The following is a 26492-nucleotide window of genomic DNA, read 5'->3' on the forward strand; positions in this document are numbered from 1 at the left end:
AAAAAAAATTTATGTCAGGATAACATTTTTAAATTCCCAATTTTTTTCCTCCCGTCTGACAAAAACAGATGAACAGATGAGAACAGATGATAGTTGCTGTAGTACGTCAGGACCAGGGATTTTGAGAAGGAAGAAGAAGGAAATTGGAAAAAGGACGATTAGGTAGAAAAATTACAAATAGAGAAGGGTCCATCTGCAGAACGATATGGAAGCCCTGCTCTACATGCTTTAGATGTTTCCCTGCTCCGATGTGCCTGACTCAAACGAATAGCTCGTTATCAGGCTTCTGCAGAGCTTCACAATGAGCTGATCATTTGAATCAGTTGTGTTGGAAGACGTGCAGGGCAGGGAGCCTTCATTGCAATGCGTAGTTAGGTATAAGATGTTCATTCTGCATCATCCACAGCCTGACACTCCTTGTCAAACTAGTGTCAAAAATTCAGTCATCAGTGTTTGCTTTATTTGCTTGCATGACAAGACATGCATGCGACTGAAGCAGAAGAAGAGTCTTTGTCTACAGAAGGCAGAAGTACACCACTATTCCAACGTTGGATGTAAAACTGCTGTTTGTGTTAGACAATTCTGAAGTGGTAGACTTAGAGGAAAAAACAATTTGTATCAGATTTAGAAAAGGATCATCAGCCCCCTCGCCTCTGCCTTTCTCTCTGAGCTCCCATATGTAACGTCTGATTTTCTTCTCTGTGGGATCAATAAAAGATTATCTGATCTTACTCTCAGGATAGTCATGTAAACTGGATTATTGTGAGGATTTGCCAGCTCATGAAAACATGGTGTGTATTTTGACAAAAATCAATTACTTCACTCAGTGTCATTACTGTCACATGTGCTGTAAATGAGTGCAACCTCGTTCACCACCAAAAGTAACATCAACTAAAAGCAGCATGCGAACAGCTTTTTTTTTACAGGGACTTTAGCCAAGAGGGCTTGTTATGATTGTGATAAAAGTGATTTGCTCTAACGTTCGCATGCAACTTTCTTTCCAGTGTTTGAACCATTATTAAAATGGCAATAATAGCTTTTCTTTCCCCCAGTTTTCATCTTATGTTTGCTGTCATCTAAAAATAAGGATCAAAAATTGTGTGAAATGTTCCCACCTTGCAAGGCCAGAAAACAAGAAATAATAAAGCTGCGGACATGAAAGAAGATTATTTTCCCAGATGCCCGTGTCTTTGACTTCAGTACAAAATGACAGATGAAATTTAGACCTGCTATTTATCATCTGAACAGAGAGGTCATCTGACATACTTCAGTGAAGAAGGAAGGCGTACAACATTTTTGGTTGAAACATAATGATGTACCAAGCAGAATCCAAAACCTGCAGAGAAAGAATTTCGCTCTTGTTATTTGCTGAACACATTGATTTATTGTCGTTCTTCACTCCATTAGTTCTATTTGAGTTTAAGGTGGATGGCTCCCGTCCTGGTGTGTATTTGGGCAGAGTAGAACCTCGGACAGGTTGCATTCATCACAGCGAATGCAGAAAGAATGAGAATTTATACCTATGGACACCTAAGGGACAACACTACACCCACCCTGCGTTTGTTTTGAATGTGTGATGAAGCTGGAGCACCCGGTGAAAACGCTGGTAAATAAGGAGCGGGAGCTTACACTTTCAGAAAGCGCTTTACAAACTTATTTACAAAAAGATGAAAAACAAGTAGATATTTTAATTAAGACTGTATTTCCTTTTTATGGGATCACAATTGCCATGCTCCAGGCAGCATGTAGTTTATCACATGATGTGCCCTAGAACAGATTTTCAGTTTTGACATGTGTTGTCTCATGACAGTGAGACAGACCCCTGCCATCTCATTACAGTTCTAATTTTTGTGTCTTCCAGTAAACAAGCATTACCACCAGTGACGAGAGGAGTGCCTTCAAAATTACCATTTAGATTGGACAACTCCATGCCAAGAGAAAGCCAATTACACATAGAGGGCTTGGTAAAGAAAAGGGCTAGAGGAAGTATCCCAGCAGATGAGGTGTGTTTGCATCACTCTTTTGAATGCTGTATCGCACCAACATCTTCTTTTCATTTCCAAGGCTGTTACTTTAAAAATCGGCAAAGAAAAGAGTGGATTTTGTCTCTGTAGGGCAGCTCTCGCAGTGATCCAGCCACTGAAATTTGAAAAGAGCCAGGTGCTGCCTTTAATAATTGAAACTGGCAAATTGGCTCACTCAAAGGTAAGCTCCAGTAGTTTGGGGAAATGACCCATTTTCCACCCAAGTGGAATTATGTGCTTTTCAAAAAATCTACTTTGAGGAGCACTTGTTTATTGGCAGGAATTGTTAGGAATTACACATCAGTTTGGTTTTTATCGTTGCGCAGAAATGGAGAGACTAACCTGAAGCCAAGAGAGATGAATATCAATATTATTCTTAATCATCATTGTGTTCAGTTTCTAAAGCCTTTAATACGGAGTCTCAAGCCTGGCTTGGTTTAAAAGAAAAAGTCGTCAAAACTGTTTTTGTATCCACAGCTGTCTGGACATCTGCCTGCTCAGCTGCTACCCTTAGCTTGTGTGTGAGTGTGTACACGTTTTGAAGAAATTCAGTAGATCAGTAAAGTGTAATTTTTGCATTTACCAATTTAACTGCTCAAAACTTTTAATTCGAATGAGCTCCAAGAAAACTTTCTGTGTTTTATTATTGGTCTAAAAATTTGTAAAATTGCACACAATTCCAGTGAGTTTCTCTGCCATCAATTAATAAGCTTCTGTTTATGGACTGTGTCAAATGCTGTGCTTTTCAATGTGTTTTTCCACTTTGGCCAGTCCTGTCTTCTTATGTTCATATACAGTTGATGAGCAACAAATAAGAAGCATATCGTCAACCAATTACTTTTTCTCTAAACTTAATGAGAGAATGTAATATATGTGGCTAGTGACAAAAAATGTACAGTTAAGTATTGGCAGACAGCATATTTTATTTGTTTTCCAAAACATTTAACCAAATAAACTTTCCCTAACCTTAACCAAAGTGCTTTTCTTGCCAGAACCTAACCGCAGACTAGAATCTGGAGTCAAACCGTGGTTTCTGGTTTTCATACATCCAGCAGTTTATTTTGTCAGATAAATTTCATAACATAATAAATTACAAAATATATAAATACATTGATTGAAGTGTAATTTCTAGGAGACAGGGTTTCTCAGGTTATAGAATATCTGTGAAGAGTTTCACTTTTTTTTAGCTTTCTGTTTAATCAGTATGGATTTGTTTCACATCATGCATAGTGTGTATTGGTGTTTTTCTGTTTGATCAGCTATTGTTCATTCTCTACTGTATGTCCATTTGTTCTTCACTGCTGGTTTTAATTTACTTTTGAGCACAAAATCATTCAGGCCTAACTTCCTACCAAAACTAATCTCACACTGCAGTGTTAGCTCCTCTATACACAAAGTATAACCCCATTTTGGAAAATAAAGTAGCATTTGCCATTCTGAATGAAATTTTGTGTGTGTGTGTGTGATGGTATGTGTGTGGTAGAAAAAGTGCTTGTAGAAATTGTCCCTCATTGATATGGGCTACCAATCAAAACCCCAAAGGTCCTAGTTGACTATAATAGAAGACTTAGTGAGCCAGCAGATAGTTACATTTTATAGCCTTTGAGCCCAAAGTTCTTGGCATTCAATTAACTGAATTTTAGGTTGCTTGAATTTGTATGTTAAACCTGCAGCAAGCTTAAATGTCCCATTGAAAGCACAAACTGAAAGTAATCTTGACTGCTGCTGATCTGCATTTAAATCTATCTTTCCTTCCTCTCTGGTATCCAACTGTGCCTCCTAAACCATATTCTACCAGCACATACAGGGGTAATCTGACCAATATAGCAAGACTTCTGAAAATCCCTTCTTTCACACAGAAAATCTCTTTGATTGATTGCAATCAAAGACACAGTGAAATGATGCAGATCTAAAGTATCAAGGTCCAATTTATTGGGTTTGATAGCAGAGCATAATTTGACTCGGATTAACTGAGACCCTCAGTGTTTTTGGAAGTGGATTAAAAGAAATAGTGAGAGCATTCTGGAGCCAGTGTGGTGTTCAGAGTGTTTTAAATGCAAGACAGAGGCTTCTGTCTGATAACACACATGGATGCAGAAGTCATCCTGTTCATTATGTCCTGAGGTTCAGTTTTGCATAGAAATGTGACAAATGCTGCTCACGTCCAAACCCTTGTCTGTACTGCTTCCTCGTGAAACGTGATCCTTTTTGCCGGACTGTCATTGAAAATAAAATAAAAGAAACACACAGTATATTACATTTGACACACTGCACACAAAAAAAAGGTTTCAAAACAGAAGCCCCCTCATGGTCTGGGAATAAATGATAAGCCTGCGCTAATTCTGCGCTACCTGGGCACTGCACAGTGCAGGGTGGCAGATGGCTTTGGCTGGCTTTGATGGCAACACCGTTGAATGAGGGCAAATGTGATGTGTGAATGGCCTCCCTGCTGGCAAATGGGCTTGTTTCTCATCTCCTGAAATGACCCAGATATTGCCAAGGGGAACCCACATGTGCACACAGTCATAATGAAGCTTAGCATATTACCACTACACGCAGCACTTAAAATTTTCTTTACTGAGTGGACCAATTAAACACCGTGCTGATAGCACACTTGAAACTTGTCATTTTGACATGAGGTAATACAGACTGTTTATCAGAGTCTGTTTGCAGTAGATATGGTTCAAGGCAATGACAGACTGCACGTTGCCTGGTGTAATTCTCAGTAAATCCTCACAATTCAGTTCTGAAAATACCAAGCAATATTAACTTATACAAGCCGGCATAGTTTCTCAGTTTGGGTTTCTTTCATGGTGTAGCCGTTGGCTCTGAATACCTGCCACGGTTGATTGCTGCAAATCAGAATCTTGTGGTCTCTTGCACGCGGTCACAGAAAGGAATGAAGGAATAAAAGACGTCTGCTGACCTCTGTCAAGGTCACGGAGAGACCTTTTCCCTGCCAATAGAAAGGCTTGACTGGAGGTTATCATGGAGATATTATCACATACACCACAGACAGACTTGACTCGGTTACTGACTGACACTAATCTAAAACGATTTTTTCAGGGGTCAGAGTTCAGGCTGGCTAACTTGAGAAGTTGAAGCGTGTTTGATGAGTGAGTTGCCATCCAAATCCTCTAATCCAGCGTGTATGTAGCTCTTGCCTGTTTTCTTGTGGCTGTCTTTTGGTTGTTTCTAATCTAGATGATCATCATTTATGGGTACTTACTGTATATATACAACCTATATGTTATGTAACAGGTGGCTAATTACGTTTTTTGTGTTGTTCTGTTTTGACTTCAAGTGAGTACGACTGATGCTTCATCACTTACACCGAACGTTCATGTCCACTTGTGTAACTGCAGAAGAAAAGGTCTCACGACCTCTTCAGCATGCCGAGCATAAGTCACTGTCACGGTCGATCTGAATTCCACACAGACGCCCGTCTCTCTGTAGTCCTGGAATCAAAATCTGACTTTTGATTAAGGTTTGTGCGCGTGTGTGGTCTCAGGAGGTTTCTGAATACGTGCCCATTGTTACGCCTTGTGCTGTGGATGGATGACTGCTGCTGTCTGTCCCTCTTTCTTATCTTTGCCATTATATTCAGATCATTAAGTTATCGTCTTCTTAGACACTGCCAATTTTTTTTTTTTATATCAGCTGTCACGGATGCTTTAATGAGGTGACGGTAGTCTGCAAATTCATTTTAATTTTAGCTCCTTTAGTTTCATCTGTCTCTCATTCACTGGCTAATGCTGAATATTTTTGAGGATGTATCTGTCTATGTGCCTATATTATATCCTAGTCATAATCCAGCTTTATTATTCTCTGTGTCAGACTTAGTATAATTAGTGTAACGTAGTGTGAGAGGCAGCCTTAACATTTCAGTCACTCAGGCATTGATGAAAACGTTAGAGGAAGGATGTTTAAAATAAAAAATCTCTGGAGGGAAAGCAAGCTCCCTTGTGACGTCAAGAACAAATGATCACAGTCGGGCAGATGGTAAGGGGATGATTAAAGTCAATACAGTCCATGTTAAATCAGAGATGATGCTTATTTCCTGAAGTGCTGCTCAGCAATGCTGCGACGTGTGGTGCACCAACAAAGTGGGAGATCTCTGTTGCAATGCATCAGTATTATGAGTTGTTTTGAGGTATGCCGAAAAATCCGAGATATCCCTTTAAATGTTCAGTGGTGGAATGTATGTATGTAATGTATTATTTGAAAATTTATGTAATGTAATGTATGTATGGATACTTTATTCAGATAATGTGGTCATTTAATATTTCTGCACTTTCTCCTTTTGAAAGACTTTTAACAATTTGTTGGTGACCAATTCCAATTTCTCTTGAACAAAGTTAAATTAAATTCTCTCTTTTCATCATCACAACCTTCCATTAAGTATGAGTGCATATCAGCACCTGCTTTCAAGGCAGGTAATTTTCCATACAAACTGACCCTTGCAAATTGCATGAACCTCAGTAAATCCAGCAGAATGTACCATCAATCACACTTACATCTTCCTTTTTATATTTTATTTTGCACAGTCCTCCCCTAAATGCATATGGAATAAGAAGGGCCTGTGCACTTCACCGATTGAATGTTAAATGTGCAAACTGCTTCAAATCGACTGCTTCAGTTTGATGACTAATCAACATTTTGTCAGGTTTGAGGATCTGGCATAAAATCTGGAATCACATGCAAAAGGCTTTATGAAATAATTACATTAAATTAAGCTGAGCTTGATTTTTTTTTTACCTTTACAATTATAGATAATCTGAGATCCAAATGCCCTTTTTTTACTTGTACCATCCTGCACCAAATATTAAAATGAGGACATATGACAAGGGCTGCATTTCAGTGTTTCTACTAAGAAACCACTCAGACACAGACATTTCAGTTTTTAACCCAATTGCCCAAAGCTGTTCCTATTTCAATATTTGTACTTCTGGAGGGATTTATGGTTATGAAGAATAAGACTCTGCAGCAATACAATACTAATACATTTTGGGAAAGAGGAAGGGAAAAGTTTCAATATTTTTTGCCCATGGGTCCTCTTCAGGGACATTGTGTGATGTACAACTCCGAGAACATTCTGTGGCTATGATAAGAATGTGTTGTCATCATTGGACTCAGTGTTCCCAGACAACCGTAGCTGCTAGCTTCGTCTGTCTGTCTGTTTGTCTGTCTGTCTCCCTGACACCCCACTCCCCCACAGACTGATGAGGTACGAGGCCTTGCCTGCAGTCAGACAGGCAGAGAGAGAGAGTGTGAGTGTCAGACAGATAGACTGAGCGCAGCAGTCAGTGAATATGTCAGGTTAAAATGCTGGGACATTGCTCCCCTGTAATCCCTTTGGCTCCGTAGATTAGGATAGACATGGAGTGGTGCAGCTGCCAAATTTGTATTCTGCTCATCTCCTTTTCTTTCTGAAAGAGGCAACTTTTGGCCATATTTAGTCCAGTAAGAAATCTGCATTTTTTTTTTCCTTTAACCAGTACAGATTTACTTTCAGTTTACTTGCTGCAGGCTGAGTTGTATGCAGCTTGTTTTATTTACGGAAATCCAGTGTGGTGTAACTTTTTCATTCATCAGTGTCTGAAAGAGGAATGAGATTGAGGAGGAGAGGAAACAGTTGTCAGGAAAAGAAAGAGTCTCAAAGCCACAGCATTTGGGATGGATTAACATGGAAGATATGGTTTCATCTGGGCTGCAATAAAAAGGGTCTGAAGCCATGCTGGCATCTCTGTAAGGCTGCACTTCAGGCAAGGCAGGGATTACCAGAGTTATTACAATTCATCCTTAGGAAGACACAAACGTCTGTCTCAAACCTTTCATGAAAAATCTGAAATGGTCACCTCATATTGGTGGTAGAGGAACAATCAGATGTAGAGTTTGTGTTAATCTTTTAATTAGATGTTGAGTTATTTCCCTGCTAATGGAGCTTATCTGTACACAGTTTATCTTTAACTTGGCCCTGTGGTTATCTGTACAAAATCTTAATGGTGGGCACAGCAGACTGACATTGCCATACACAGAGTCGTGGTGCGAGTGTGGTTGAAACAGTGCAAGCCACAGCTGCACATTTGACTGTTTGCTGTAGTGCACAGGTAGAGAGGAAATGCTGTTTCGAGCCTTGAAAATTGGCAGAGGAGTCATGGTCACTTGGTGTGAGTAGCTGTGTTGTTCTTTCAGATGATGGTACTTCATCTTACTGTGATCTGATATTTCACACCCGCATTCACACTTTTGTATGATATTATATATATGTTGTATTTATTGATTGCTCTTATTATCTATCCTGAACACTTGCCTTTCATTGTCAATCGTTCTGATAGGATTGCCTTTATCACTCTTACTAACGCTCTTTCTCTCTCTCTCACACACACACACACACACACACACACACACACACACACACTCTTCACTATGTCTCTTATCTACATCCTCTGTATGGTGTAAATAAGCTTCAGAGTAGGCAGACAGACAGTGACTTTGCTATTGGAATTGTTCGGTTACCTTGACTTGTGGCTACTCATCTCCTATGCAACCCCTCTGGATCCAATTGTGATTCCCTCAACTGTGTCTCCCTTTCTATTGCTCTTTTTGCTCCTCTGTCTGTGTAAGTGAATGGTGCAAGGACTCATATCACAGTGTGGCAGAGGTAAAGGTTTATTTATTTGATTCTCCTCGCAAGAAAAGGAAAAAATTTAGACGTATTGTCACTGAAACCCTGAGGATAGAAAAGGGGGGGCCCAGACCTAGTTTCTGAGTTTAGTTACTTTAATTGTCTCTGTAAATTGGACTTAATTTGTCAGCTGAAATTGCATTATGATGATTGGCACAGGAGGGGATGAGAATTTCAACTGTTTTACGCAGCGCTAATTGGTTCCTCACCCAGCCAAATTTAGAGTGAGCAGCCAGCACGTCACAACTGTTCTTCTTTCTAATAAGGAACACAAACATTTCACCCTGCCTGTTTAGGGAATTTTGTTCATTTAAGGCACACGCAAATATGCGTGCACACAACTATTTGAGAGTTGTTCAATTTAACAATGTTATGATTTGATGGTTTTAAAACTTGACTCTGTGTTGCTGACAGTGCTGGGGTCAGGGATGCATGTGATTACATTTTTTAAAGATTTCTTTGGGGGACGTTTAGCTTTTATTGAACTGGGTAGCTTTAAAAGTTGGGCTTGGAGTTGGTAGACATGCAGATTCAGTACATGGGTGCCCGCTGAGTGACTGTGGCTTTCCAGGTGGGGATATATTTTATTATCATCCAAGTGTTGTTTTTGTTAGGTTGAATCAAGAAATTAGAACCCAAAAGCAGAGCACACAGAGTGAGTGAGTCTAATCCAAGAAGTCTTTATTGAAGAAAACTCAGCAATATTCACTCAGTTCACAGAAATGATCAGGGATAAATAACAGAGTCTCTAAATTGGGGAGTCAATGCAAAGGCTGGGGCAGCAGGTGAGCGTGTGTGGTCTCGTAAGAAGTGAGTTTCGTGTGAGGCGGCGTTTTCTGGTGAACTGAACTGACGAGGATCAGGCGGGGCAGAGCTGGCAGAAGTGAGCAGGTGAACCTGAACACAAGGAAACCAGAGTTAGTATGCAAATAATTTCCAAAGTGAGTCATGGAGAGCAGGTAGGTGGCACTGGACAGCCCCACTCAGGGTGTATTGGCTTAAGGTACACACTCACACACACTCACACCCACAGGAAGAAAAGGAGGGGAGGGAAGAAACCCAGAGGAGAGAGAGATCTTTAAATTCAATAACAGTTCAGCATTAAACAACCAGCTATAAACTGCTGTCACACCATGATTGTTCAAATGTGTTTTTACCTGGGTGGACACAATAATACAAACGACTGCACAATGAACTGCATTCAAGGACAAGGGCTTTTTGATCACTGGCTTGTTTTGAGACCATAGGTTGTTCTTTTTCGGTAGCTGTGTTTTTCATGGTGTATTATTGGATTGCATTCTGTTGTAATGTAAACATGTTATTTTGTACTTCTCTAACCCATGATTCTGTGAGGACTGGAGGGGAATAAATGCTCGTCTCAAGAAAAACATGTGAAGAGGGTGAACTAGGAGAATCTAAGTGAAGCTCCCGTCCACGAGAAGGTCCAATGTGGCAGCAACCCAAGAACCTGGTGGACAGCAGCAGTGAAGGAAACCCGTCAAGCTGAAGACGGAGGCTTTTCGGGCTCGGGTTGCCATGTCTGCTGATTGAGAAGACTCCAGCTCAACCAGCTTTATTATAACTGAGCAGCTCCGTGGGATGAAAAATTTTCTGAAATCAATCCCTTGTTCACGTGTTACCCAGTTCATATATAATACATGATTATTTTGTCTATAGTGAGCAGTCAGTTGAGAAAACTATCATGTATTTGCTGACGTGTAGAAGAGTAATTTTGTATTCCTAAAATGTCCACTAATCAGAAGGTTAGTGGTTTGATCCCCGGCTCCAGCTGCAAGTTGAAGTTTTGGGCAAAATGCTGAACCACAACCTGCTCCTGATGGTTCTTCCATCACTGTGTGAGTGTTCTTGTGGCTCAGTATCTCTTTTGAAGAACAGATGGCACGTTGCATGGTAGCCTTTGCCATCAGTGTACCTGTGCAGAGCGATGAAGAGCTGTCTATACTGAGATATTGGGCGCTGGCATGCTTCATCCAGAAGAGGTGATTCTGTTTACATTATTATTATACTAAAGAAAATTAAGTAGATTTTTTATCTTGCATCAGAAAGCTAAAACAACTGTGAATCCATGCATGAGTGTGTGTGGGTGTCTGAGTCTATTTCTGTCTGCCTCTCATTTATCTGTGCCTTTCTTTGTCCTCTCCCTCGCTGATGTTATTTGCACCTGCGCTACAAGCTGTGTCTCTCCTCCCACTGGTGGCAGTACCTTGGCAGTCCACAACGGAAAGCCAATAGCACAGAGGTGTGACCGTAAATACATCAGGATCCTGGCACAGTGGAAACAGTGGTACCAATATGCACACACACACACACACACACCACATATGTATAGACTGGGTTATGGTCTAAGATTGTGGTCCTCACAGATGTTTTGGTCCATATGCAGTGATTGCGCCACAGTTCCGACAAAGAGATGTAAACAAACATAGGCACACATAAAGGCACACACTGCCTTTACTGCCTTTGAGGAGAATGTGTCTGCAGAGGGGACAGTGTTTAAGAACAATTCATGACGACCTCTTATGCTGTGAATGACCAACCCAAAGCCTTCGAATTTAATGTCTTGGGAATGAGACTCAATAAGGCAATAAGTTATCTTTCTTCACAATTCACATTGTGCTTGTGTTTGATGGCAACCAGAATACCTTACTGTACGTTAGCCTCAAAGCAAGCAGGCAATCAAACTAAGTGACTTATTTCGCTATGTTTTGAAAGCCGATCTGCATCATCCAGTCCAGCAATAAAATGCGCTGATCACCCAACCGAACCTGTGAAATGTCCACTTTATCTGTTATATTGTCACAATAGAGGATTGAGATTGTATTACGTTCATAATTCAGAATTTGTGGAGCTGTGTGGAAACAAGGCATGTGAGATGTTCAAAATGTTCAATACTCAGCTTACCTCAGCCTTAACATAGACCTGCAGCCAGCTGGCTCTTTAGTTAATTCATCCATCCATCCACTCTTGTTTAAATAACTGGTATCAGACAAATATCACAGTGTGTCAGCACAATGTATATTCAATTTGTTATGATTTTAATTTTGCTCACATTTTGTTCTTACATATTTGCTTATCCCAGCTGTAACAAGAAGGACACGGAAGTTTGCTCTGTGAGCACTGGGAATTTCCCTACTCTTCTTTGCTTGCTTTGCTTATTGCTGCTTTGTCTTTTGCAATCATATTGTGTTTGAAGAAACACAAGATGGGACTATGTTCCCTTGTCATTTATTTTCATTTTGATGTATGTTTAATTTGTATTTCTGAGTTTAAAATCAAATGTGAATTTAGCACTGTATATTGCTGGTCTCCATTAAGAGTGGTAGGCTTCAGCACAAACAGGAGTGATTAATTGGATTTTTAAAATATACCTCAGTTGGTTACATCAGTGGATGCATTGTCAGATGGGAGATAAGTGGATAATTTGTACTTTGCAACATGATGCAAGTCCTACTTCAAAGTGTGTTAAAAGAAGCATGTTTTTGAGGGTTTACTGGAGAGCAGCTCTCATATAACTGGACTGTACTTCATGTTGATAGGGATTTTGAACACGTGATGGCAAGAACTAGGTAAAACTAGGTAAGGACCAAGCTGAAAATAACAAAGTAACCAGTGTAATAGTTCATCAAGGGACCATCCTCTAATTCTAAGTTAGTTAAAGCTGCTACTGATATGCTGATGCACCCTGTTTGTCTTCAGTTAATGTCACATGCCTTTTCTTCCCGTGTTTGAACCTGACGTGAAACTTTTGTTAGATACGTCTTTTTATTCGAATCATTTTTTTTTGTTCTCTCTTAAGACTGTATACATGCCTCCGAACGAACTAAGAGCAAATGAAAATCTGCTGGTTTTTAAGCCCATATTTGAGACTCAGAAGCAATTTGGTGGCAGATATATCTACATTGGATATTTTTAATCTAATCTACTTTCTTAATTAACTGTGGTTGGAGCTTTTTTCATCTTTTTTTTTTTAATCAGAACTCTAAATCTGTATCTAAAGGATGGGTGCTGTTGGGGGAATTAGCTGAGCAAGAAGCAAGTGTTCCACTGTAGCTACAAACTTATTTTAAAACACTAAAGGAATGAGACACCTCCTTTATGTTCACGTATGTTAACACTGACGTTCAGTTCATTAATTTAACTAGTTTCAATGTTAGTTTCCATGTTGGTGGGAAATTAAGTGAAACTCACTGTCACCTATCTAAAAAAAATCTTTACAGAATGTCTGTTTTGAAAGGGAAAGAACCAGGCTGGATATGTGGTAGAGTGAGAATATCTCGTTCTCCATTGCTTTCCTCTTCAATTCTATCTTTTCCATTCACACAACCCACCCTCCAGCTGTTTAACACCCAGAGGTTTGTGATAAATAGTCTGTCAATTTTAATAACGTGAGATCGTGTGTATGTTCATTGCGTTATGTTGCCTGTCATGAGTAGCTGAAACACGTCTCACAGCTGAGCTGCTGAGCTTTGAGACGTGTTTCTGTCATTTTTACCGTGATGCTGTAGTTTCACGATGCGTACATTTTGCATTCTGCACACATGTGCGGTATTGAATCATTCATAGATGAGCAGCCAACTGGGAAACTGTTGTTTCACAGAGTCTAGCTGAGTTTACTGCAGCCCCTCTAAGTTGACTGCTGGTAAATTTTTCTCAATCTGGCATAAAATAATAGCAAATAATAGTAATATTGTTTTGCTTTTTAATTATTGGGAGCCAAAAGAGTGTCATTATGCAGAACTTAAAGAGACAGGGTTTGATGTACTTTCAGTCCACTCTGAAGTGGGCAAACCTGATATATACAGTTACCCTTTTGAATCTCTGGTAATGTATGTGACGTCTGACACATTTCCTGTCTAAAACAATTTATTTTTCTGTTTCATAGTCCAATGTGACATCACTATAAAATAACTACATTGCTCTCTGAATCAGAACCGTGTTTCCAGCTAAAATGTTTATATATATGGTGGCGCAGTGGTTAGCACCGTCGCCTCGGAGCAAAAGGGCTCTTGGGCTCAGGTTGTGGGCCCTTCTATGTGGAGTTTGCATGTTCTCCCTGCGTAGGTTTTGCACATCTGACATGCAAAATGTGACACAGCAGCTTTTATCTTGCAACAGTAGTGCCACTTGACTTTTCAGTTTGGCTCCAGCAAGTTATTCATGGTGCCAAGAGAATGACTCCTAATGGCCTCTTGAAATCTCCTGACTTTTTTCTTGCTACACCATGAGTTTGACATTCATGGTTTTGAGTGAAATGTCTCCACAATGACTGGATGGATTGTCATGACGTTCGGTATGTCTCATGTCCCCCTCAGGATGAATCGTTTGGTCCCCTAACTTTTCCTACAGAACCATCATAATGTAAAAATTTAAACTGACTTTTAAATTGCAAAACTCAACTTTAATTTTGCACCTGTTAAGTCATAAACCATTGCTTTCTGTAAGCCAGACAGTTTGGTCTACTGCTGTCCTTTGTGCACCTCAGGAGCTGCTACCGTTCTGAGGACAATAATGGCTAAATGGGGGTCACAGTTGGTGTGGATTGAACAGATTGAACGCTTCAGTAGAGCTTACGCACCGCTAACATCTCACTTAATGTGGATACCCACTTAGGTATGAAATCCTGAATGGATTTTGTCATGTCCTTGACCTGTGTGATAATCAAACTTCTGCATCACGCAGGAGTCATGTACACTATTGTGTTTGTGTAAGTGCCAGCAGAGCTGGAATTGCTTGAAGTTTTCACACTACACTGGTATTTGGATGCTGGATTTTGGCTTGCATCAGCAAAGTGCAGCCGTAACAGCATCCAAGGATGTCTCTTCCATGCGGTAATGAGACATGATGAATTGTTAGCAGATCTCTGTCTGTCAGTCCATCAAAACAGTATGATCCTGAATTACTGTGTAAGCCTGGCTGGCATGGCTCTGATTAGTCCTGCGTGAAGAGCTAATATGAGTCTAACAACCAAGACCAGATGTGGCCTTTCTTCAGGGGGCTGAGGAAGAGGGGGGTATTTATCAGCACTTAACCTGATTGTATAAGTGCAAAGAGGTAAACAAAGTCAATTTGGGTGCTTAAAGGTAGACATGCAGACAGACATCTGCTGTATGTGTGGGCAGGCAGCACACACACACTAATTCATTATTACATTTTATCCCTTCATATTTCCCTTTGTTGATCTTGATGATTTCTCCCATCCCTTAGATCTCTTTGGGATTTTTAACATCTGGACATCCAATTCAGAGTAAGTAAGCGTGCCAAGAATCTGCTTGGGAGACAAAAAGGATGAGCACCTTCACTTTGGCCTTTGACTTTCAGCTATTATCGTGTACATATAAGGGTTCGTAACCATGTTACTATCCATCCTTCCACTTCTTGTTTCTCTATTGCTTGTTTTCTCACTGTCACATCCTCATTCCTTATCACAGGCGCGCACACACGTCCCACGAGTGCTGCCGTTTTAAACTGTATCCAGTAAAATCCCCATTTGTTGTCTTTCTTTTATGAATATTGCGACATCAGTATTTGAATAACCAGGTGCACAGTCAGTACATCATTAGGAAAGGAGTGGAGCTGGGACTCAGGGAGGAGAGACAAAGCAGCATATGGTGTGCAAGTGGTTGATCCATCGCATACTGATACAAATAAGTGATTTATGCACTTTGGCATTGTTGTGTTGAATGTGGGAAAAGCCCTGTTTTGGTGGCTTGAGGAGGAATTAGTCCAACTGGGTCTGTCAAAGCTTTGAGCCGTGCTGGTAAGTTATCTCAAGCATGGCAAAGCTTCAGTCTGTCCCCTGTGTGTTTGAGAGACAATGAATGCCAGCGAACACGATTTATTGCAGAATTCTGCAGTGAAATTTTGCAGAATATTAATGTTTGACTTTCAAGCTCATGCGTGGCGTGTGTTGACTGTACACTTACCGAGGGGCTTAGAGAGGTCAAAAGATAATTAGATTCGGTTTCTTTATCTAAACGGATGTTCCATACCGCTGATAGTGATAATTAATTAGCTTATGCCTTCAGCGTAATTAAAAGTCTCGATAATCTGACTTTTGTTCCGAATGAATGGCTTCTGACGAGTGACTGATGGGACACGAAGAAACAGGGCGAAACAGGAAAGTCTGGGGTGACTGATTGTGATTGTCAACTCGCAGAGTCTGTTTTGTATGTTGATTCAGAAGCAGTGTTGCACACCTGCTCCCTTTAGCAGTCATTTTAATTTGATCTGATTGCACAGAGAAGAATATGCGAGATTGATGAAGGACATTGTGCCACGTGGTTCACAACCAAGCGAGTGGTGACAGCTTCTTCACCTTGAGTCTGGCAATATGGTTATTAAGGAGACTTTAAATTATCTTGTGGCTGTGGATCAGGGTAATTCTGTGAGTCAAACTGATGACAGGAAGTGGAAGTTCAACAAACAAACTCAGAGTTGTTTGCATTTTTAAAGGGCACGCGACTGGTTTTACACATGAAGATCAGTTCACTTGTTATAGGAGGCACCACTTTGCCTGTCAAAAGCAAAGTTATGTAGCTTCTTCTTTGGCTCTGGTGAAGCTGTGTGTTATGACTTGGAGGTGTGGAGAAATGTGTGTGTTAGAGAACATATAATTGAAGATGCTAACAAGTTTCATTGTTAGAAGTGAAGGATCCAGGATTTTGGGGGTCTCTCACCAAGGCTCCAACTTTATGAAAATGCAACTGAATCGCTGGCGTTTAACAGTAATAAAATAAAATGTTAATATGTCATTAAAGAAAATTTGCACATATGAACATGTATGTAATATAGGCAACCAAACAGCAGTGTTGTGTTAGTGTGAAATAACTGTTTGTGTGTCTGTTTGTATTCATTTAGTTGTTCGGGCCTAATAATTTATTATTCATTCATACATGCATCAGCCGGAGACATTATTACTAACTCAGAGTTAGTGTCGGCGATAGTTGCTTTTTCAGCATGCAAATTTGACAGTTGGCAATAAGTTGGAAATAAGAGGCTTTTATCTGGATTCAGAGACCCATTATTTAAGAAAAATCCAAATGGTAAGCGTAAGTTGTGCATGTTTTATGCAGGTTTGTGTTGTTTCACTCGCCTTTTATATCACCATTTCTCTCTCAATTATCCACACATTTTCTGCAGCCAAAAGTTTCAGTTAGAGAAAAAACTAACCTGAATCAGAGCTGAGTGGAAAGGTGATTGACTCCTGCCGTTAGTCAGCATGTGTCATCTCTCCAGTCTGAGAGAAGCACTTCCTTTACTCTCTTTGATTGCGATTACTCTTTGTCACAACATGGCACAATCTCTAACCACAGACTGTTGACCTCTGAGTGATTACTGACTGATTGCCCTCATGGATTTCCCATAAATGAAACAACCAAACTCAAACTGAGGCCAAACTTGGAATATTTTGACGCAGTGCGCGAGTTGCGGTTCCAGCGAGTTTCAAAGCGTGCCTAGACTAGTAATGACAAATATGCAGCCAAATATTTTGTGTAATGATCTTCACTTTGAAGAGCTTTCATGGTAAAGGACTGAGGACTGTTGACAGGCCGAATGGCAAATAAGTTCTGCAGGGAGACAGCGAGAGACTGGGCCTACTTGTATATTCTACTAACAACTTGCTAAACGACAGGGATGACAGTGGAGATGACAAGTCAGGCTGTGATCAAGGCCAGTGCAAAAATGTTGAAGAAGATGCAGAATTCTTTGGACACAGTGAGAGGATTAGGGTTTTTTTTTATTCATGTGAAGAGAGGGAAGAAGAGACGCCTATAAAAGGGAAAATACTGGACTGAATGTATGAGGTAAAAAAAAAAAATGTTTCAATCAGAGTGGATGCTGAAGGAAAGAGAAAAGATGTCAAAGCAGTGTAGAGCTGGAAAATTTTGAAAATTCAACAGCACATTGGTATTCAGATGCTAATATCTCATTGCACATGTCAAGGAAGGACGCAGTCACATAGACACAGAAACCCCCACACTCAGAGAAATCACCCTCAGGCTGTTAGCTTCTAATGATTTTTCAGGAAAGAAAAAAAAAAAGAATCATGCATCCTAAATTGAAAAGCCCTCCAGAAATTCAAAGACTGGTGGCGTTCAACATGTTATCTGCACCAGCGCCCGAACATCCTCAAAGAATGCTTGGTATTAAATTTTCTTTCTTCAAATGCTGCTCATGTGCATGTTAAAAGAAGGGTTAAGTAAAAAAATGTGCTAATTAGTTGTGAGCAGTAGTAATTTGTTAATCAGAACAGATGTGCTTTTTCAAGAGTATTTGCCAACATAATGTTTTAAAGCTTTCTAGCAGTGCGTTGGAGCTGTAATCATTGGTGGAAATTACTCACACTGTGAAATCAGAAATGCAGGCAGGCAAAATTTTCCTCTGAGAATAACCGTGAATGACCCCAACTGTGGTTTCTGTACTGTAAAACACTGCTGGTTTCAAGCAGTGATGCATGATGATTTCTTGCTGCGGCTTTTTTTCTCTAATAGCCAAATCAGTTTTTAAAAAAATGAAATTGAACCCATCCAGTGGAATTTAAGGCTTTGGGTTTTGTCTTCGACATCAGATGCTGATAATCATGCACAAGTAAGAAGTTCACAGACGAACATTACTTTTCCCAAACTTTTCCATCACTCGCTTTGATTTTTATTGATCCATCGAGGTGCATCTTTTATCTGCATGACGCTGTGAGCATTTTCTGTCTTGAGGCACCCCTGCATTACCATTAAATAGATAAAGTGCTTGTTCTAACTTCTCATAGCCCAAGGTGAAGTCTTTGGATATCAGACAGACAGTCCAAGACCCAAAGATATTCAGTTTATCATCGTGCAAGGCAAATGAAAGCATCACGTCCTCACGTTTGAGAAGCTGAAACCATCACATATTTGGCTTTTTTTGTTTTAAATTATCATTGTTTTTTTTTTATTCAACCACAATCAAAATAGCTGCTGTTTAATATTCTGTCAGCTAATTGATTAATTGACTAATGATTGCGGCTCCAGTCCAATGTGAAATATTTCCGAAAAAATAAACCACAAGTCTTTCTGGCAGCCTTTGAGATTGTTTATCGTCCATGTTTTATGGGCTGAGTGTGTGGTCACAGCCACAAACACTTGTGGTTTATTTTTGCTGAGTATTTGTCCATCTGGCGACTTCCAGCACCAGAGCTTTATTTCCTCTGTTTTACTTCCTGCAGATGCGATCGAAGTAAAAGAAGCACAAAGTCTTTTTTCTTCTAAGCTCTTATGCTGATTGTTTACAAAACCTTGAATTTTGTCAGCAGACGGTAAAAAGTTATTTTAATGTTTCCACATTATTTCTTTGTAAATGGGTATTTTGTTGACACTGGAGAGTGAGAGTTGGATGGAAGAGGCCATTATGGAGTGAAAACTGTCTCTGTAGACCAGTTGGCTACAGTGACTTGGTTATCAGTGTGTTCATGCACTTCTCGAGGAATCAGACAGTGTGAAATTGCAGGAAGGTGAATGTTGAGGCTCAGCTTAGAGTGTGTGTTTATCAAAGCCCACATAGCAGGTGTGCTGGACCAGAACCACTGACTGGGTTTTTTTTCGCCACCATTTTATTATTTCTGATTTTAAAAACTATATAACTGGAAATAATATCTCACTCTGAGATACCTGCCACTTGATTTTATTATTTCCTATTAGCATGTTGTTTACACTTCAGGCACTTTGTAATTCATTGATCCCTGCTTTAGGTTATACCCAGTGTCCAAGATGTCATTTGCTGCCTTTATTTGCAATATTTGCAACAATCAGCCCTATGTAGTCTTCATAGAAATTAAGTAAATTGGCCTCAATGCCCTCCTTCTCATACTGATCAGACTCAGTGCTATGTTGCCCACACACATGTACACAACAGTATCCTGATGGAAAGAACCAGTTCCCCACTCACAGAGATACAAACAAGCCGCTGTTGGGAAACTACACGCTCGGTTTTTATTGGCCTAAAAGACATTAGGATGATGAGAGAACCCCAGATGTTACATGAAGTCGGCACAATATCATATCCATATCTCTAACCGTTCTGATTTTCACAGACGTATGGCACTGGGAGGAGGAAATGTGGTCCGAGGATCTGCAGTGGAGGCTGAGCAGGAAGCTCTGAGGCCCCATTCCACAAGTCCCTGCAGTCAGCAGTAATTGGCTTACACATTCCTCCAAGGATTACCTCTCACTCCTTATACATGTTTATAACAAAATTATTAAAACATTTGCTTTGGCTCCCCGAATTACACTCAGACAAGTGTCAAAACACACTTAGTTTCCAGTGGCCTTGTTCTTCATTTCCACATTGGATGAAATAAACAAGCTCACTGACGATTTTTCCCCCCAGCTCTGATAAAACACAGTTTTCTAAGTTTCAAAGCCCCATCAGTTGGTAAGAATTGCTAAAAATATATTTTTTAAAAAAGCACATCGTTTGGACCTATTTTGGCTGCTTTTATGGTGTGTGAAGAGCTGTAGATAATTTCCCCTCCTGAAAAATGGAAGCACTCTTTTGTGTTTTAGAACTGCGGCAGAGTCATAAAAGAGCAAATGAAACAGCTCAGTATTTTGTGCCAAACTGAACAGCTTGAAGCTTGGCTCGATGTCACTGTCCCTCTATTGAAGATAGGAAAAAAAGAAATCATCCTCAGCATGTGGAGCGACACAGATGAAATAAGGAGGACCCTGACATTTTCGATCTTGGACGTCTTCCATAGAGTTTGTGTGACGATTTTATCTGCCAGTGTGTGCATGTGCTGAGCTCCTACAGTTTCCCACAACTATCGTCCATGAATGAATGTGGACTGTTTTTATTCGCCGGGTGTGCCACCTGCCGGTGCGTCACGGCCTCTCTGACCAATCCTGACGCACTGATTCTCCGTCCGCCCTTGGAGATCCCGCGGTGCTCCTCGCATCGCCGTCCAATCTACTGCTCGGTGACGGTAGAAGGTGGCGAGTCCCGTTTTGCCTTTTGCCGTTTGCTCTTCAGATGTGACTACATTGGACTGCCGTACTGCTGTGCCAAACATGGACCCGTGACAAGTTTGACAGGATTGCCATTTTTCCCCCAATCTACTTGCACTGCTTCAGACCCGCGCACTCTTAATGTTATGAGGTAGGTCTAAATAAGTGAATAAACGGAAAGTTTGAGAAATATTCTCACCGCAGCAAAGTATTCGCTCTTCTACTCCCAGACCCGCTTCCCAGCTGCACTTATTTTCCCTGTACGACGGTGCACTTTGAAGTTACAGAATATTATTGATTACTTGTGCTTGTCTCCAAAGCTGCTATATGCAAGGCATTTTTGCAAGCTCGTATTAAATGCGCTTTTGTTTAAATGCAAGTTTGGCAAACAAGTAGTGCTGCTGCTGCTGCTGCTGCTGTTGTTGTTCTTCTCCCCCGCTGCCCGGCTCAGCATCCCTGCCCAACCCTCTGCGCGCTGCACTTTTCTGATGTCTCTCCTCCAAAAAGGTTACGTTGCTTGCTTCACCAGGAAATCTGCTCGTGTAAAGTTAATTAAAAACACGGAAAAATGTCTGTGTTCTCAGCTTGAATTTCCCAAAGTGAAAGCTAAACAAAAAGAAAAGTGTTGCCAACAAAAGGGGTAGAGTTGAATGCGCGTTCTCCCTCTAGTGCCACATTGATTATTTATTTATTTATTTTTGTGGTGGTCTCATATATCGTATTTGTTGCTGCATTGCCGTGGACAGAGGAGGAAATTAATTGTGTCCTTACATGGGAAGTGGAAGGCTTTCATGAATTGGGGTGATTGGTGTTTATTTATGATGTCCATAGATGGCAATGTGAAGGAATGTTCCCTCTCAGTGACCTGGGGGTACTTTGACATTGTGCTGTATAATGAGTAAGAGCAGAGGGAATGGCATCTGTGCCATGGTGCAAATATTTTCCTTTTAGTCCTCGGCTGCAGTTATTCATCACAGAAGCCAGAGTCTGGGTCTGACAGTACAGTAGCCGTATGTGAATCCCAAACTATTCCACCGTGGGTGCACACCTTGATAGTTTAACATTTTAATATGTTGCATATATCAACAGAACCAGCATGTTTTTATATTAATATATCAACAAAGCCACCGTAAGGGAACAGAGCAGTCAGTTCTGCGTCGTGTTGAATGCAGGGTCTGTTACTGGTCTGTCAAAGGTGGAGCAGGAATGTGTTTAGATGATTATGACTTTCCACTGCCTGCCGTGGGGAGAGACGCAGCGGAGGACGCTCAGATAAAGAGACACATGAAGGAGACGATCATGAGGAACAAAGGCGAATGACAATAGAGCTTTCACTGCTTGATTTATTGTTTGGACCCCAGTCAATACAGGTTGAGTAATATTTTTCCAGGCTTTCCTCTCCTGATAGATGGTTTTCTTGTGCACAATGCTATTGCTGTATTGATCAACATTCTGACTATCCCAAATGGACTGTGGGTGGAGGACAGTACATACACAGTAGGCCTTGGTGACAAAGGTGTAGATTGTTCTGTTTTTGCTTTTTACCTTCTTCGGTACCTGTAGTTGTGCGTGGGTGCTGGCTTAAGCTTCTGGTTTATTGGTGCCAAGACAGTGAATATGTACTGGTGAAGAAAATAATGTTCACTGTTTAACTACAATTTGAAATGTAAGTCATGGTTGAGAGATATATGGGATATTCATCTACAACAGTTTACTGGAATGTTAAACTTTTTCCTTATATTTCAGCACAATCGCTGAAGGACTAGTTCGACATTTTGGGAAATATGCTCATCGCTTCTTGCAAAGAGTGAGATGAAAAGTACATCTCATTAGTATAGCTTAGCATCAAGAGTAGGAACAGAGGGAAACAGCTAGCCTCGCTCTGTCAGAGGTTTAAAAGGGATCTGACCACTGGCATCTCTAAACCTCTGCAATATGTGTGTTTAATCCAAAGAAAAATCAAAGTGTAGGTTTGAAACCTCTCTGCCACGAGACCCTGTGAAACTCCACATAAATTCACAACTTTTACACCTTTCTTTTGTAAGGAGATAAAAGGAATAGAATGCAAATGAATTAACGAGCTTTAGAGGTGCTTCTGGGTGTCCTTGCCTGTGGACAGAGCCAGGGTAGCTGTTAACCTGTTTCCAGTCTTTATGCTAAGCTAGGCTAATTTGCTGTGGCTTCATATTCACCAAACAAACATGACATGTTCTCATTTAACTCTTGGCAAGAAGACGAATAAGCGTTTGTCTCAAAATGTCAAACTAGTACATTAAAACAATAATGTGAATACGGCACACATCAGCCTCCCCTCATCAGACTTTAATGGGAGTGTGACAGACGTCTCAGGCAAAGACACTGAGGCAGATACTGCTGTCTTATTAAACAAAGCGGGGTGAAAAAAAATGCAACTAAAAACACAAGTATGTGGGATAAACCTGCATGATTAAGGGAAACGGAGTTTCAGCTGCTGTGTGATCCAGACAAAAGCATCAAACAGCATAACCCTCAGGCGGCAGCGTACGCTGACTGGCACCATCAGGCTACTTTTAGAGCAGGCAACAGGAGACAGTGATGGGTATTTTACAGGAGTCAGCTGGCCAAACAGACGGGCTAACTCCCTCATTGGGTTTCATTAGAGCTCATCTTGATGTTAAAGCCTGTTTAATCCACTTTCACAGCCACGCAGACCACATCAGAGCAAAACAGAGTGTCTATCTTTAGACAGTGCATGGGCTGAAACTTTTCCATCTCACTTCCATTATTAAAACAATACCACAAATTCCCTGTAGTTGGCTTTTAAGAGTTTTTCTGTGCGGACTTTGTTTGCCGTAATCTCCCACGCCGATGGGGAAGGTGATTTCAGCGTCAGATAGAAAGCTGTCAGTCACTGTCTGCTCAATTAACTTGTCCATAAACAGCTGTGTTTACTGTATGCAGCCCTGCACGGCTTCTCCTGTCTTCCCTTGTTTCTCCGGCAAGTAGACACGCTGCCTGAGGGTGCGATTACAGTAAAGCCTTGTGGGGTGAGTGTTTGGCCACTTGGCCTCCACTCTGGGCAGACACTGCTGTTGTCCCATGTTCACAGCATCTGTTTAGCTTCAGATACACATCGCTGGGAAGACAGTGACAGTCTTCAGAGGCCTAATAAGCAGCTCGACATCTTGGAAGTTTTAATCAGATATTTTATATGGCCATTAATTTAGAGACAATACGTGAGAGGAGGTTTAATCATAATTATATGGGTGCCTTATGCAAATAACATGTTATTGACTTTGCAGTTTTTGGTTGTGTTGTGGTTATATTACTTCCAATAATGCTGTCCTGTGGATGCAATTGAAGTTTTTATAGCCAACATAACGTGTGTTAAGCTGACACTCATCACTCACTGACCTTTACTAGTTGTCATAAACTTAGCTGGAACTGCCACTTATTGGTGGCAATAAGGTGCTCACTTCACGGCTGTTAACAATGCTGCTCCCTGTTTACCTTAGGATATTGTGTGTGTTCAGCACACAGCAAACCACGCACACGTCAAGATAATGCAAGTGAGCTTTAGTTCAGAGGTCAGGTATTGGACAGGAAACTGAATTATAGGGGCAGGGTTGAGGTCGGCGATGTTATGGATAGAGGTTCATGCCAGTCTTTTAGATGTTTGAACTCTCCTCAGGGTGCACATTTGAATCTGTCAGCCGTAACTGTAAATGTTGCACTATGAAACAGCCCACAGTGCTGCCATTCATACCGTGTCCATACCCTTTGGAAATGTCTAGCACACCCTGGTACACTCCACTGCACTTGTAATCCGTGCTCTTCTTTTAACTTTCTCTTCTGTGCTCTCTCTACGTCCTTTTCCTTCCCCTTCTCTGCATATCTTTGCCGTTCATTTCTCTTTCACCGTCTCCCTCTGTCATGTGTCACCGCGTCGCTCTCACTCTCTCAACCTGTCTCATTCTTTTGACTCCTGCTCTCTTGACAAAGTAACCCTCACTTGAGGGAATTCAGATTCATGTCTAATATATGACTGCTCTCTTAATGTCGGCTCTCTGTCTGTTCTTTGCAAATAAATCAATAACAAGTTGCTCCGCATCATTTTTGGTGGAGGTCCAGAGGGATGGATAGCGAGAGAGAGAGAGAGAGAGAGAGAGAGAGAGAGAGCTCTACTGCACACACACAGAGAGAGAGACAGGAAACAGGACAATGGAGGATGGTGGAGCTCTAGTGAAATACATGTGTCGTTTAAAGGACAAAATGACTTGGTTTCTGCACCAGCTTCAGCTCAAGTTTTGGATAGAAGTACGTTGAAACTGCCGTAACATGCAGCAGTGATGATGGATGTTTGCCTGCTCTGGCCTGCAACTCTCAACATTCAGCGACATGTTACTCTGTTCCGATTAATGTTGCCGTCACTGATGGCTTGTTTATTATTCTGAGTTAATGTAGTTTAACACGGTGTTGATTACGTTAAAGATTGGTTTGTGACTGAACCTCTAACGTACAATATATGCTTTTTCTGACTGTAACGTTCTGATATATGATAAACTATCCAATGTGGCCCTGGGACATTAAAGTTTTCAAGTAAAACTAACAGATTTCTAACAAGAATGTGCTCTTTATAAACATTTTGAGGAAGTGTGAGCTGGATGTCACTTAATAAACTCGTGTCGTTCGCCCACTGCTTTCATTTTCACACGGACTGTTCATTGCAGGTGTTAATAAGATAGCAATTACCCTCTGTTGACACATTTGTATTGGCTTCAGTTGCGTAATGCTCGACAGCTAATAATCCTGAAAATAGTAAGTACAAGATCATGTTTCCAAAGCAGCGACTAAATGCCTGTAAATATTAGTGAACGGCTGCTGTGGATGAAGGGGAAACTCAAACAGAAGGACGGAAGACAGGAAGGAAACTAATATAAAATATATTAGCTGTCAGGGACGTAACAGATATAACAAAATAAAATTCAAAGACGAGTCACCTTTTAAAGTATTAAAAAAAAAACAAATCTAAACACAAAAATGCCATGTCAGAGTACATCTTTTCTTTATGTTTTTCTTAAATGATTGATTCTTGTTTTCCACAAAGGGCCCACCTGCACTCTACACTCACCCCCCCCCCCAGCAAAAAGATATGTTGTTTGGAGTGGAGCCATTTATGTGCAATGGGATAAATGTTCACAATGAACTGAAATGCTGCCACTCATCAAACATTACGGCTGATACGCACAAGGAAGCTACTTCTCAGCAGTAAGGCAACACCACAGACTGTGCAGTCTTGCTGTTACGGGTTGTGATTGCAAAGCGACGATGATGTCAGCTGGATATTTGAGCGAATTTTTCAAACTGAGGCAATCCAAACGAATACCACATACTGTGGCACGTTGTGTAGATGCTGTTATACATAAAGATGAGTGGATAGATCACTGCCACACCTGCCAGGCGATAAAATATACATTTAAGATATTAATTCTTGTAATGATTTCTTGTGACCGATGTTGGTGTAGACAAACATCTGTTGTTAGTTCAATGCTTCTTTAACTCTTGGCTGCTCATTCGAGCGGGCATACACTCTCAATATATATCTCTTTATGTACTCATTATTGGTGTGAGACGATGGCTGATGAATCACATTTTACTAACGTCTAATTTAAGTAAATTAAAGCACTTGACGTCTAATCGCTCTCAATGTAAAGTTGGACCAGAGGCTTCTGTGTGATTAAGTTCCTGTCAAAAGGAATTTGTTAGAATTTATCAGCAAGTTCTTTTTACAGTTCTGCTGTAAAA

General features: G+C 40.7%; 2 protein-coding genes across 4 annotated transcripts in view; both read left to right on the forward strand.

The window, feature by feature from the left end:
• The window catches only part of ryr2b (ryanodine receptor 2b (cardiac)), a 63574-nt gene extending 60379 nt beyond the window's left edge, over positions 1–3195 (forward strand). Inside the window, exon 102 of the mRNA XM_046401295.1 lies at positions 1862–3195. Within this exon, the coding sequence (XP_046257251.1) occupies positions 1862–1864 (3 nt within the window). The 3' untranslated portion in view covers positions 1865–3195. The remainder of the gene's footprint in view (positions 1–1861) is intronic.
• Positions 3196–20423: 17228 nt separating this feature from the next.
• Positions 20424–26492, forward strand: part of chrm3a (cholinergic receptor, muscarinic 3a) — a 78994-nt gene continuing 72925 nt past the window's right edge. Inside the window, exon 1 of one of the 3 annotated variants that reach the window (XM_046401301.1) lies at positions 20424–20859. In XM_046401301.1, coding sequence (XP_046257257.1) covers positions 20534–20859 — 326 coding nt within the window. In that variant the 5' untranslated portion in view covers positions 20424–20533. The remainder of the gene's footprint in view (positions 20860–26492) is intronic. The other 2 variants (XM_046401302.1, XM_046401303.1) reach the window with 2 other exon arrangements.

Source organism: Scatophagus argus, chromosome 10 (genome assembly GCF_020382885.2).
Source record: "Scatophagus argus isolate fScaArg1 chromosome 10, fScaArg1.pri, whole genome shotgun sequence".
NCBI lineage: Eukaryota > Metazoa > Chordata > Actinopteri > Scatophagidae > Scatophagus > Scatophagus argus.